The sequence below is a fragment of the Centroberyx affinis genome, unplaced genomic scaffold (genome assembly GCF_046629955.1).
Source record: "Centroberyx affinis isolate AG114_WGS23_722 - 3 ecotype Tasmania unplaced genomic scaffold, CSIRO-AGI_Caff_v1 ptg000351l_1, whole genome shotgun sequence".
Classification (NCBI taxonomy): domain Eukaryota; kingdom Metazoa; phylum Chordata; class Actinopteri; order Beryciformes; family Berycidae; genus Centroberyx; species Centroberyx affinis.
This window is the reverse complement of record NW_027279023.1, coordinates 73,365-88,613: the sequence shown is the minus strand read 5'-3', so window position 1 is coordinate 88,613 and position 15,249 is coordinate 73,365. Positions and strand designations below refer to the sequence as shown.

Sequence of the window (15,249 nt, the reverse complement as noted above, 5' to 3'; positions counted from 1 at the left end):
CTCTAGTCAAGTTATGACTCACAACACAGCAATACATTGGTTTATTTTAAGGCAAAATAATTTCATTTAAAGTAAACAAATTCTGTTAAAACTATGCTTGGTTGAAAATGAGGATCAAACTATCTTCAATTAACCTTTATTCCTGCAGAAAACAAGATAGATGTTCAGCTTGGAGAAGTGAGACTGAACAAATAAAATAAAGATTCAAAGGGAAAACATTATAACCTGTCAATCATCAATAACTGACTCTCAGATTAAATACAATATGATTCTGATTCATTTCATTTTCCAAATTGCTGTTGTCCATGTGATGTTAAAATCCTGTTCAGTTATGCAATACAATACAATCTACTCTGTTTACAGTGACTGATGGATCATCTCAGCAGCTGTCTTTGGTCAGCAGTGTGAGTGGTCAGCAGAGTCTCCCTCCTCTATCTGACACAGAGACACTGAGGAACCAAACCCAAACCTAAACCCCGGATAGAGTGGTTCAGTGAATGTGGAGTGGAAGGTGTGGATGTGGATCAGTGTGTCAGAGGAAACTCTGTAGAAGGACAGAGAGCCAGCAGGCCAGTCCAGATACACTGCTAGTCTGTTAGAGACAGAGGAGCGGGGGAATTGTATGAGTGTTGATCTGTTATTGTACCAGGCATAGTAACCAACATCATAACAGAACAGACTCCAGGACTTTTCATTCCCTCCAAGCCAGCAGTCAGCACCCGCTCCTCTCCTACTGATTCCTCTGTAAGTCACTCCTATATGAACCGTTCCTTCCCTCTCGACCTCCCAGTAACAGCGACCAGTCAGACCATTTCTACACAGCAGCTGTTCCCAGTAGTCAAATCTCTCTGGGTGATCAGGATATGGCTGCTCCTCTCTCACCCTCGTCACCTTTCTGTTGTCTTCAGACAGGAAGAGGTTTCTGTGTGTTGTGTTTGGATCCAGTGTGACTTCACAGGCATCTGATGAGAGAACAATACTCAATACAGCAATCAGTTTCATTTCTGTGAACAATTATCTGATGGGGCTTGTATAAGATGTAACAATTAGGACAATATGATTAAAAGAGACTAATGATAACATGAATGGGTTAAAAATAAATAAATATAACAATAATGAATGAAAAATCTATAATTATGATATAGATACATACACATACACATATACTGTATATATAGACAAATATATACATATACACACAATAAATAGCTAAATATTTCACATTTCAGAACTTATTTAATGGATTCATTAAAACACATGATGTCAGCCATCATCTTCACTCACAGTAGGATTTGAATGAATGGACGTCACATACTGCTGCATAAATGGTCTTTCAATCTAAATAGTTGAATGTTTGCTGCTTTGTTTTCATGAATCAAACTAAATACACACTTACACTTCCTCAGACCTGGTTTCAACCACTGGACTCCACCATGGTCCATACTGGGGGAATAAACAAAGTCAGATCAGCAGATTCTCTTTGATGGTGGAAACATGGACATTTAATAACCTTCCCTATGAATGATTTCCTCTCATATCCACCATTAAACATTAAACAGTATTCCTCATCTTCTCAGTGTGACTCTCAGCCTTCTAGCAGACGTTGCCTGTCCAGACCTGAGAGAGTCCAGTCTCCGGTGTGGATCCTCCAGTCCAGCAGAGAGCAGCTTCACTCCTGAGGCTCCTGGATGATTGTAGCTCAGGTCCAGCTCTCTCAGATGGGAGGGGTTGGAGCTCAGAGCTGAGGCCAGAGAAGCACAGCCTTCCTCTGTGAGCAGACAGCCTGACAGCCTGCACACACACACACACACACACACACACACACACACACACACACAGCCAACAGTGACATATTGTTGCATTTTTTTTTGTTTTTTGATTCAGTTCAAAATTACATAACTTCACTGTAGTTTTACATAGCTTCAGTTAAATAGGAGAGCTGCTGTCCAACACACACACACAGCAAACACAACTCTCCAACAGCTGGACCCAAAAAGTGAATAAAACACAACAACACTCACACTGCAGTTAAATATATCTTTAGATAGCTGCAACTGAACACTTGTGATATTTCAGTTATAATAGTCCATTTGATATTTTTTAGCGTTGCTCATACACTTCCTTATTTACTGTGTTCAGGTCATACTGGAAGAAGTGGAAGAACAGGCTTTCACCACTTTGGTTCGTTATTCTCATATAAAGATTATATAAGGTTGTAGAAAAATATGACTGAAAAACCATTTTATTTTCGCTTGGTCTCTGTTTCATTTTTTTTTTTTTTTTATTCTGGCAATAAAGTGTCTTAAATGAACACTGACTGTCAGATCTATACAGCTTTTATTCAGGAGCAAAATTACCCCTTTAAACTTGACAGAAATAGTGATTTTACATTATATTGCGATAAAACTCAACATCACCTGCTATGAAAATTTTGATAACATTTTCAGCCATATCACCCAGCACTAAAGGGGGTCGCACACCAGACACGTCTGCCGTACGACATACAGCGTCCAAAAATTCAAACCAGTGTTTACAATGAAGGTGCACATACCGCCGCCGCACGCCGGTGCCCAGCCACGACTTCCAGCACTGCTCAGCGCCACTCGTGTTTTACACTATTGTTACTAAACCCAGAACAAGACCCACAAATCAGTATTATACTGAACAAAAATGTAAACGGAACACTTTTGTTTTTGTTCCCATTTTTCATGAATTGAAATGAAAGATCTAAGACTTTTTCTATGCACACAAAAGGCTTATTTCTCTCAAATTTTGTTCACAAATTTGTTTAAATCTGTGTTAGTGAGGACTTCTCCTCTGCCAAGATAATCCATCCACCTGACAGGTGTGGCATATCAAGATGCTGATTAAACAGCCTGATTATTGCACAGGTGTGCCTTGTGCTGCTCACAATAAAAGGCCACTCTAAAATGTGCAGTTTTATCTTGAAAAAAGACATTTATGAGGCACTGAACTATGGATCTCACATGACTAGGGCTACAGATGTGCATTTTTTGAAAACCAGTCAGTATCTGGTGTGACCACCATTTGCCTCATGCAGTGCGACACACAAAGTTTATATTTTGGTTCAGTGTAGATATGTCGTTTGAAATTTATCATTGTGAACAGAAGTAGCGGCCATCTAATATTTTAAAAACAGTAACTCGTTTTTATTTTGTCAGCTGACATTTGTTTTCCATCTAAAAATACATTGCCTAGTAAATCAAATAAATGTAGGCTATCCAGTATATCCATTCATTCACTCTCAAAAAAATAAATAAACTAAAGATGCATGATGAATGGTTAATCAGTAAAGTAGGTAAATATCCGGAATTAACCATCAATCACAGATTATTTAAGGATAGCCAATGAAAATCAGCAGCTTGGAGGAAGGTTGCGGGAGTTTATTCAGTGTTTATTCTTGAGGATTGCTTCTGCACAGATTTTCTGGAAAAGAGATCCCAGCTTGACACAAGGATCGGATTTGTGTTTTCAGTTTGATTTCGATTTCAGTTCTCAACTCAGTTTGTGAGAGAATGTGACAAGTCCTTTACTTTAGGTTTCAACAACAGAGGCAGTGAGGAGAGAAATAATGAAATATTCTCTCAGAGGAGAGAAAGTAGAGCTGAATGTTGGTTTCTCAGCTGCTTTCAAAAATCACATCAAAATCCTACAAAGCTCAGGAATTTGTGCATATAAATCAGAATTGAAATGGTCTGTTGAACAGTAACAGTGATCCTGACCTGAGAGTCTCAAGTCTGCAGTGTGGACTCTCCAGTCCAGCAGAGAGCAGCTTCAGTCCTGAATCCTGCAGGTCGTTGTTACTCAGGTCCAGCTCTCTCAGACTAGAGGACTGGGAGCTGAGAACTGATGACATCTCCTGACAGCATTTCCCTGTGAGTTTGTCTTGATTTAACCTGACAAAACACAAAGAAAATCCTTGACTCTTTAGCTTTCCAGAGCAACTCACTGTCAGTGAGTGGGAAGGGCTTCAGTGTTGAACTCCAGCTCACTTGGGCAGGGAACATTTGGTGTTTCAGAGATCCAACATGTGCCGTTCTAACCCCGCCCACCCCTTAATAACATTAAAGGAACAGAGTAAAAGAGGAATGCAATACCCAACATTTGTATCACACATTGTTTATACCTGTAGTATGTAGAGGAAACAGATGCTAAACATCAATATTAATATCATTAGTAAGTACTACGAGTTACATGTAGGGACGTGAAGAGGTCGACCCCTCTGAATTCTGCAGGTCGTCGACCTTCACAGGTTCACAGTGCCTCTGTCAGATTTCCATCCATTTTGGACACAAAGTTAGAGCGAGTTGAACTTTTTTCTGGACGGATGGATTCGTTACTGTCCGTTCAGCCAAGCAGACACATTCCTTGTCTGTTTTGGAACAAATAGTGGTGATCACAGAAACAACGGTCTGACCAAAACAAAGATAAAACTGAGAAAGTCTGGTGTAACGCTGGGATGACTAGAGGTTTTCCAGGTAAGTTCCTTATTATTCTAAAAACAGTCCAACGAACAGAAATCTATCCATGTGGCCACAGCCTTAGTCCCTCAGAAAGGCTTTCAATAGTCTGGAAACCCTGATGATAAAAGTGAAATTACCTTTAGTGTTGAGTCTGGACTGAGGGAGTCAGAAAGTCCTGAAGATCTCAGGGAACTAAGAGTTCCACAGTGTAATTCAGGAGCAAAACTAGCCTGTTTAAATGTGTTCAGTGACATTTTAATATTAATTCTCTATCTAACTGGTAACCAGCTGACAGATGTTAAAACTGGGCAGATGATGATGTCACCTTCCCTCTGGTTAAAATCTAGCTGCTCTATTCTGAACCAGCTGGAGATGTGACAGTGAATTATGGCTGAAAGGAACAGAGAAAGGTGCAGTAATCTAATGACAAGATATCAGAGCATGGATGATCTTCTCTCAGTCACTGAGCTTCACTGCTGTGCATATGAAGCTGGATCAATAAAACAGGAAATCCTGTAAAACCTCCAGGGCTGAACTTTGTGGATTCAGGAATCCTGTTTTGATGGATCTTAGTTTGGAGAAATGTGTCATATCAACTCAGAAAAACTGTAAACTGATCTGACCTTAGAGTCTCCAGTCTGCAGTGTGGACTCTCCAGTCCAGCAGAGAGCAGCTTCAGTCCTGAATCCTGCAGGTTGTTGTTACTCAGGTCCAGCTCTCTCAGGTGGGAGGGGTTGGACTTCAGAGCTGAGGCCAGAGAAGCACAGCAGCTCTCCATCAAGCTGCAGCCACTCAATCTGAATAAAGAACAAAGCATGTAGCTATAAAATAAAATATTCCTGAATGCTTGCAACAATTCAGTGTTTCATAATCCAGTTACAATTCAATTCAATTCAATTCAATGTGCTTTATTGGCATGAAAGTTCACAGACAATATTGCCAAAGCATCAAGATGAATATCAGTCTAGGTGTGTGTGTGTGTGTGTGTGTGTGTGAGAGAGTCAGTGCCTGGACAGAGGAACTGGGTTGCTTCGTGTTCAGCTCCCGTACCCAGAGCCTCCATCACAGAGTGAGGATCAGTAAACTATGTGAAGGAATTAATGTTTGTTGGTAACAAGGGTTACACACATTTTATATGCAGTACACAATAACATTCAAAGAGAAAAATAAATAAAATAAAATAAAAGTGTATTGGCCACTCACTGTTCCTCAGGTTGTGACAAGTTTCTACAAACTGAGCCGCTAGGTCTGCTGTGTTTCCCTCTCCTAGTAGAAGTCGCAGCTTTGACTGATCATCAAGCTCTCTGAAGTGGGAGACTTGGGAGCTGAACTTGTTAAAGTAGATTTCTCTGGCTGAGTTCAATTTTTCACATTTTAGGAGGAAGAGCATCTCCATCTCGACCTCACCTGTCGAACAGTGACCACATGTTCTGTTGTCTTTTGGTTGCCATGATTTCTTATGTCTTCCTGTTTCGATTGCCAATTGGTGGTCACTGAGCCTGTACCTGGTGAGGATCTGTCTCTGCTTCCTATCTCTGACAGTAGAGAGATATTCTGCCAATTCATAATCTCTTTTTAGGGTCAGATAACATTCTAGTCTACTTTGGCTTTTAGTTTATTTTTTCCAATGTTCCAAATAGGTTTCTTTGCATTGTTTAATAATTTGGTTTTGGTAAAGCAGTGTTGGTGTGAGCCTGGTCCGGGTGTGGCTGAGGGGGGGCAGTTAGTCTCAGCACCAGCTGACACAGCGGACTCTTTTCTGGGTTCAGCTCTTGGGTTCGGAGGGCTTTAGAGTGGAGGCTGTCTGGAGAACTGAATTTGAGGTGATTTAAAAAATTTAGCGCTCGCTTTTGAATGTTGATTGTTAAAGGATAACGGCCTAACTCTGATCTGCATGCGTTTGTTGGTGTTTTTCTCTGTGTGTGTAGGATGTGTCTGCAGAACTCAGCATGTAGGGATTCTGTTGGATGTTTCTCCCAGCTGGTGAAGCTATTGTGACTGAGTGGACCCCAGACTTCACTACCATACAGCGCAATGGGCTGGATCACACTATCAAATATTTTAAGCCAGATTTTAATTGGAATTTGGATATTATAAAATTTCATTTTGATTGCATGTAGAGCTCTTCAAGCTTTTTCTTTTAGTGCGTTCACTGCCAGGCCGAAGCTGCCTGAGGCTGTTATTGTAAGACCGAGGTAGGTGTAGCTCATGGTGTGTGGTATGATGGTGTTTCCTAAGGTGAACTGGTGTCTGTTTTCCTGACATCTGGCCTTTTTTTTGGTTACATCTGTTGTGGTTTGAAATTTGTAGCTCAACATTTGTCAGTGGACTAGTGTGGATCAGCATAATGTCGACCTAATAGAGTCTTTCCATCTGGAATCAGCTGTCATGTCTCAGAATTGGTCAATTCCCCACAGGAAAAAATCTGGATGCCAAGTCGTTTCAAATAAATAAAGGTTTAGTTTAGGTCCAGAATGGACACTTTGTATTGGAACAAAATTTTCAGATGACAGGTTCCAAAATACTAGTAAATGTCTTCATGGATGCTTGCCTTTTAAAAGGTTGACTAATTAAATTACCAGCACCTGAAGCCATATTAATCCTGATAGTTGTGATTTTGTTTTTAAAAAACCTTCCTTACATTAAATGGACTGATAACTAGTCATATCATTTCTAAAATGTAACATTCCTGAGTCCTTTGATCTGTTTCATTTAGCTTACCAATCTAACAGATCTGTTGATGATGCTACCTCTCTGGCCTTACATATTGCCATTGAACACTTAGAGAATATAAATAAATATGTCACAATACCATTTGTGGATAATAGCGCTGCTTTCAACACTATAATTCCCTCTGAACTGGATGCCAAACTACAGGCCTTGGGTCTCTGTAACTCTCTGTGTGACTGGTTAGGGTTACTGACTTGACTTTTTACACAGACTCTTAAAGTTGGTAATGCTTTGTCATTTGCACTCATTCTTAATACTGGCTCACCTCAGGGTTGTGTGTTATATACGCTGCTTTATTTTTTGTTTACCCATGATTGTATAGCTAAACATAATGGAGGTGAAATCATGTTTCAATTACTATCTCATGGGAACAAGATCTATCTCATGGCCACAACTTTCTCTCTCGTGGGAATGAGATCTATAGTGCACAGCGCTATATGTTGACTTGAAGCTGCAGGGACTGCTTCTCAGTCCCAAACATAAGGATCTTGTTCCCACATGTTAGTAAGTTGTGGCCACAAGATAGATAGATAGATAGATAGATAGATAGATAGATAGGACATCTCTGCAGCACCACAATATTTCATTTAAAATGCTATTTTGACACACAGTTCACCTTTAACAAATATTGCACCTCCTGCGATTTAAAATTGCAGCAGGCCATATTGCGATTTCGATAAAATTTTGATTAATTGTTCAGCCCTTGATAAGTAATAATGATGAGACATCCTACTGGAGAGAGGTGCGGGACTTGGGAGTGTGGTGCCAAGAAAACAACTTATTATTGACTTGAGGAAAAACAGCAAAGGGCACACTCCCATCACAACCAAGGGGCGGCTGTAGCGGCTGTGGACAACTTTAAATTTCAGAGCATCCAGATCTCTAATGATCTGACCTGGTCCCACAACACCAGTTCCATCATCACAAAACCACAACAGCACCTCCATTTTCTCAGAAGCCTGAGGACATTCAGACTGCACAAAACCATTCTCATTAACTTCTACCGGGGCACTGTTGAAAGCATCTTAACGGGTTGCATTACAGTTTGGTATGGACAAAGGCCATAAGGCTATACAAAACAATTTCAAAACTACTCAACAGCTTACAAACTCTGAAAGGGAAAAAGTACAGCTCTTCCTCCAACAAGTTCTCCAACTCATACGACCACATAGGTCGTTTGTTCCTAACCTCTAATACGACCCACAGGAGCGTAACCAATGTGATCTCACAAAAATACATGAAATGAACATGACCTCGATGAATTTGAAAACATTCCTCCGCCACAAATTTAATTATGTCCCAAAGGTTGGTTAATGGTTAAATTTAGGCAATTGAAACAACTTGGGTTATGGTTATGGGACTCGAACCCCATTCGCCGACATCAAAGGCAAACGTATACGCCAATCCGCCATCCCCGACCACAACACTCTTACTTTTATTTTAATGTTGAGAGAAACTTGACAGTCACATGACGTGGACGCAGAACAGCGTAGCACACTGTCATTATTTACATGCTGGAGGTCGCTTAACTTTAAAATGTAACTATAGGTTGTAATAAACTGCTTGTACAAACGACCTATGGGGTCGTTTTTTTTTTGGGGGGGGGGGCAGTCTCAGCTCTTCCCCCCACTGAGGACATCTACCACAGTTGTTGCCTGAGCAAGGCAACACAACATCATCAATTCATCCCATCCTGCACACACACTGTTCTCACTGCTGCAATCTGGCAAACTGTGCTGTAGCGTACAAACAAGGTCAAGATTTAAGGACAGCTTCTTCTCCCAAGCCATTCGTATGCTCAGTAACAAACAGCTGGACTAATGCACTCACACTACTGCACTGTGTAGACTGCACCTTATCATGCTCTTTATTATTATTATGTTGTGCTATTATGACTCATTGAGTAAATTGTGTGTGATTATACGTATGTCTGTGTTGCTGTTTTGTTTTGACATTGATGGGATAAGCTGCCGTGAGGGAGCCGTTAATAAGCATTTCATTGTTTCTTAAATGTTTTTTTTTTTTTTACATATGACAATTAAACTTGAACTTGGCCTGCAAAAAAAAAAACGATTCTAATTTCAGATGGAACGACTCTACACAGAAGTCCTAATATTAAGTGTCACCACAATATTCATATAACATTCATGTCAGCACATTGTTATATGCTGTCTGACCTGAGAGTCTCCAGTCTGCAGTGTGGACTCTCCAGTCCAGCAGAGAGCAGCTTCACTCCTGAATCCTGCAGCTTGTTTTCACTCAGATCCAGCTCTCTCAGATGGGAGGGACTGGACTTCAGAGCTGAAGTCAGGACTTCACAGTGACTCCATAAGAGTCCACAGCCAGAAAGTCTGTGATTACAGATTTAATGTGAAATGAGAACTGAGACTATGCATACCAATCAAAACTTACCTACTAGTAATAATAACAATAACAGTGACAATAATTTGTATTATAGAATTTGAAAAATTTCCAAAAGTGGTTAATGTATAATATAAGCATAAACCAAACAGAAAATAATACATAAATGCAATTATATCCGTAAAAAGGTAAAAAAAAAATCTGTAAAGTCATAGCAATCATTACAGCAAAACAGAATAACTGTTAATAACTGTAACTAACTAACTAACTCAGTGTCGACACTGGGTTGTTGTAAGTTGTTCATTACATTGTTTTTGCGTTACACTCTAAAACGATTGTGGTAGGCTTACTTGTGTTGATTGGGCCAGTAAATATTGTAAAGCTAAGCTACTTTTCCAGAAGAATCTGGTTGAAAAGTAGGGTACTGAACTGGCCATATGCTATTGGCTGGTCTTTGGTGTCACCTTCTATAGAGTACAACAGGTGGAGAAACATCACCTGGCACCAAAGACCAGCCAATAGGCCCCGTGCATTACAACTTCTTGTTGCCAGCTCTGACCTTCGCTAAATCACTCCATAACCTGCTCATCATGAACACTGGTAAAGTACAAAGACTAAACTAGAGAAAGGCTATTATAAAGGGCCTATAGCAGATGACCAGTTCAGTACCCTACTATTAGATGTCAGGCTTCACCACAGATTTGGTTGGGGTTTAGTTACTTTTAAGGTTTTTAGCCTACAGCATTAAATTCCAACTTCCTGATTTGTATTTACCACTTTGTTGGCTCGTTCATGTCGCTCTCTGTAATTCTGATATTTCTGACATGAGCTGAAGGCAGGAGAAGACGAGGGGAATCTTTCATAGATATTACATCAATAAAGAGGTTAAAGAAGCTGAGGAATGAAACTCAAGTAACCATCGATCTGTTAGATCAGTAACTGAAATGTGATTACTGAACCTAGAACAGTAATGCTTTACTTTACTCTGTTACAGGAAAGTAATGTGATTACAGTGACACATTACTTTGTAATGTGTTATGCCCGACACTGTACCACTACTATGTAGAAGAACACTTAATAGGGTGTATGTTTGAGGAACTATAGATCTTTATTGTAATGCTGATGATGTCAGCTCTGAAGGTCGCTCTACACTGTTCTATACTGTTGGTATTCACATCAGGACTAACCGAGCCTTCCTGCAGTTCCTCACAGCTGGGATCAGTCTCCGTCGTCCCTCCACTGATGTGTTGTAGGCCTCCAGGTCCAACACATCCAGAACCTCCTCTGACATCTGCAGCATGTAGGCCAGAGCTGAGCAGTGGATCTCAGAGAGTTTCTTCTCTGACCTCTTCTCTGAATTCAGGAACTGTTGAATCTCCTGATGTACTGACTGGTCGTTCATCTCCATCAAACAGTGGAAGATGTTGATGCTTCTGTCAGGAGAGGTACTGTAGGTGTTCATCTCCTTCAGGTTGCTGATGGCTCTCTGGATGCTTTCTGGCCTGCTGCTTCTGATCTGCCACAGCAGGCCTCTGACTCTCCTGGTCTGACCCAGTAGGCCTCGTAAGAGACTCTGGTTGGACTCCAGTGAGAGGCCATGAAGGAATCGGACAAAGAGGTCCAAGTGGCCATTTTTACTGTCCAGGGCTTTTTCCATGAAACTGTTCAGGAAGAAATCCAGAGATTGGTCACTGTCTAGAATGTTCCAGTCTTCCAGGAATGTCTCCAGTACCTTATCTTCCCTGTTTGTGTAACAGTGGAACATGTAGGCAGCAGCCAGAAACTCCTGAATGCTCAGATGGACAAAGCAGAACATCTTGTCCTGGACCTGGTACAGCCCACGCTCCTCTTTAAAGATCTGTGTGAACACTCCTGAGTACACTGAGGCTGCTCTGATATCAATGCCACACTCTGTCAGGTCGGCTTCATAGAAGATCAGGTTGCCTTTCTCCAGCTGCTCAAAAGCCAGTTTTCCCAGAGAGAGAATCATCTTCCTGCTCTCTGTATTCCAGTGTGGATCTGTCTCAGCTCTCCCATGATACTTGACGTTCTGCAGTTTGGACTGAACCACCAGGAAGTGGATGTACAACTCAGTCAGGGTCTTGGGCAGGTCTCCTCTCTTACTGGGTTTCAACACATGCTCCAGAACTGTAGCAGTGATCCAGCAGAAGACTGGGATGTGGCACATGATGTGGAGGCTTCGTGAAGTCTTGATGTGGGAGATGATTCTGCTGGCCTGCTCCTCATCTCTGAATCTCTTCCTGAAGTACTCCTCCTTCTGTGGGTCAGTGAAGCCTCTCACCTCTGTCACCACGTCAACACACTCAGGAGGGATCTGATTGGCTGCTGCAGGTCGTGTGGTTATCCAGAGGCGAGCAGAGGGAAGCAGTTTCCCCTTGATGAGGTTTGTCAGCAGCACATCCACTGAGGTCGACTCTGTAACATCAGTCAGGATCTCGTTGTTCTTGAAGTCCAGAGGAAGTCGACACTCATCCAGACCGTCAAAGATGAACACAACCTGGAACTTGTCAAACCTGCAGATTCCTGCTTCTTTGGTCTCAGTAAAGAAGCGATGAAGAAGTTTCACCAAGCTGTACTTTTTCCCTTTCAGCAGATTCAGCTCTCGGAAAGTGAATGGAAATGTGAACTGTATATCCTGGTTGGCTTTGTCTTCAGCCCAGTCCAGAGTGAACTTCTGTGTTAAGACTGTTTTCCCAATGCCAGCCACTCCCTTTGTCATCAATGTTCTGGTTGGTTTGTCTCTTCCAGGTAAGGGTTTAAAGATGTCTTCACATTTGATTGTTGTTTCTGGTCTCGCTGGATTACTGGATGCTGTTTCAATCTGTCTGACCTCATGTTCATCATTGACCTCTCCACTCCCTCCCTCTGTGATGTAAATCTCTGTGTAGATGTGCTTCAGATCTGTTGGGTTTCCTGCTTTAGCAATCCCCTCAAACAAATACTTAAACTTCTCCTTCAGACTGGATTTGATTTCATGTTGGCACTCTGCAGCAGGAGTTTCTGAATGAATAAACAACAGATGACATCAACGAGAGGTGAGTAATGAGTAATGCAAACATTTCCTGATAATGTACACATTCCCAACTCCATGGACTCTATTTGGCTCATTACTGGTGGGTGGACCTGACTGGGTATAAGGTATAAGGTAGCTGTTGTAGAATCTTTTATTATTACTCAGCCAGGAGTTTCATGCAACCAATCGGGTTCCTTCAAAACACATTCACACTGTGCTGTTTCCATAAAGCTCTGCTAGCTATGCTTTAATGGTTGTGTTGACAAACTTTGTGTTAACCAAGCAGCCGGCTGCATTCCTTTTCACTTTGTGCTGATAATGCACCCCAACTAGAGACCGAAACAAGAATTCACAGACTGGGGGATCAATACAGTATATTAAAATCCAAAGAAATTACATAAATGCAAATACACTAATTTTTACTGTTTAAACTTACAATAAACACAGACACTCACAAGGCTGCCTGTCTCTCTTTACACATCTATTGTCTGGATGTAGGCCAACAAAAGTACACTTAAAGATGGCACAGCTTGCACTCTGTGTAAATTGTTGATATGAAGTGTTATATGTTATATGTCCTTTTTTACAAATGCCCCATTTAAAATTTTCCCATGACTAACCTTTGGATCCTGAACTGGTGTTTGACAAACTCTGCACTAGATCATTCCTGTTGATCTTCATTAAAACCTTCTTGATCACCTCCAGAGTGTTTCCGCTGTAGGTCTGCACCATCTGATCCACTGTGTCCTGTCTGTCTGCCTTCTCCAGTCGGCTCTTTGGGATGGCTGGGGACCCTTCCAGGCACTCAGCCAGCTGCAGGAACCACTTGAAGCTCTTGAACTCTTCATCTCCCAAATCCTCCAAAGTTTTGAAGAGCAGCTCTACAGTTGTTGCCATCGTTGCTCCCTGGTAAAATTATAGGAAATATTCAATGCTAAGAACAATTATGCAATTTTCCCACAGGAATGACTAAGATTCATCTCATCACATCTCATCAGTAACAATGTTTTAGCGGTGTGTCTAAAGATAGTAATAACACTTTATCAGCAAGGTCACACAAGTAATTGGTAATTAAGCCCTGTTGAGTAATGAACAAAGGTATATGGGATTTTTGACTAGAGAATACAGGTCACAGTGATCAGTGTTGAGGGGGCACCAGTGACAAAGCAAATGGCAATGTGGTAAATGACGTCCAGTTTACTGAGAAGGTTTCTGGGGGCAATCCTGTTGTTACGTTCCCAAAGTTATCCAGGGGATGAGGGAAGTAACCCTAACCCTAACCCACAAAGGAGTCTGGAGAACAGAAATATGTAAACAAAACAAGGATTTATTGACAACTCAAAATAAAAGGTTACAAAAGGCTCAAACCGCCAACTGAAAACTACCTTCTATGAAAAATAAAGAAGGCGATAGATAACACAGTTAAACTAAATTAAGAGTGGTGCAAATACAACACTAACAAACACGTGAACAGACACCCTCCCTCTAGAAAGGAGACAACTTTTTACCGACCCCGGTACACCACAACTTGAGTATTGTTTGAGACAAACAACACAGCTCGGAAGCTGCCAAATGGCCCACTGGCCCTGTCTCTCTGGTTCCTTGGTCCTTTATACTCCAGGCCCTGATAGTAAGTGAGCAGACCTTTGCTCACTTACAATCACTGGAACAGTAGGAGGGGGAAAGGGCGGAACTCTGAGGAGAGACACAGGTAAATACAGCAACACACACTACGGCCGTAACACTGTAGATTAGGTCACCGTAATACAAGATTGGTAAAATGGTCATTTTAACAAATGTGTTTTGGAGAATGGGTGAAAGATGCTTTATTTTGGTAGAGGAAACCAATTTGTGTTCTGACTTTGGATAACAGGGTGTTGATGTGAGTTTGAAAGGAACGTGAACTATCAAGACCGAAACCTAAGTATTTATATGAGATGACAGATTAGATGACTAGCTTTGATCCATCCAGAGAGGTGATTTTTTTGAAGGGGGTGGCATCTTGGGGTAGGTTCCGGTTAAAGACCATGCATTTATTTATTTATTTTTATTTATTTATTTTTATTTTTTAAATACATATAATTAAAAAATATATATATATATATTAAAATAAATAAATAAATAAAGACCATGCATTTTGTTTTTTTGGTGGTGTTTATTAGAAGGTGAAGGTTGAAAAAGGCATATTGGAGGTTGCTGAAGCTGTGCTGCAGGTAAGTCAAAGCAGTGTTCAGAGAGGGGCCGGAGGTGTACAGAATGGTGTCATCAGCATACAGATGGATATGAGAGGTGCCAGCAGCATTGGCAACATTATGTATGTAAATCTTGAAAAGGGTTGGACCAAGAATGAACCCCTGAGGAACACCCATGGACAGGGGCAGTGGGTCAGGCAGCAAACGTTCTACTCTCACAGGTTGTACACGGCCAGAGAAATAGCTGCTTAACCATGTATGTTTAGTTTGTATACTTTGTTGTGTCAATTGTTTATTTTATACATTATTCAGTCATGTTTGGCTGTGATGTACTACTTTTTGTGCACAAAACCAGTTAACATAAGTAGGAAAACAAGGACACAGTGTGACCCTCCTGAGGGGGGAGGGGGGGTCAGGCAGGAGGCTTAGCATTGTGATGTTCAGTTTT

The 15,249-nt window shown here is 41.2% G+C and overlaps 1 protein-coding gene across 1 annotated transcript; it reads right to left on the bottom strand.

The window, feature by feature from the left end:
• Positions 1-396: 396 nt before the first annotated feature.
• Positions 397-13,506, bottom strand: LOC139641176 (NACHT, LRR and PYD domains-containing protein 12-like). Its single transcript, XM_071515450.1, has 8 exons — positions 13,230-13,506; positions 10,763-12,596; positions 9,392-9,565; positions 5,108-5,281; positions 3,744-3,917; positions 1,618-1,791; positions 1,397-1,443; positions 397-962 (listed from the first exon to the last, which is right to left on the bottom strand). Exons 1-8 carry the CDS (start codon positions 13,504-13,506, stop codon positions 397-399), a joined length of 3,420 nt encoding a protein of 1,139 aa, XP_071371551.1.
• Positions 13,507-15,249: the final 1,743 nt, after the last annotated feature.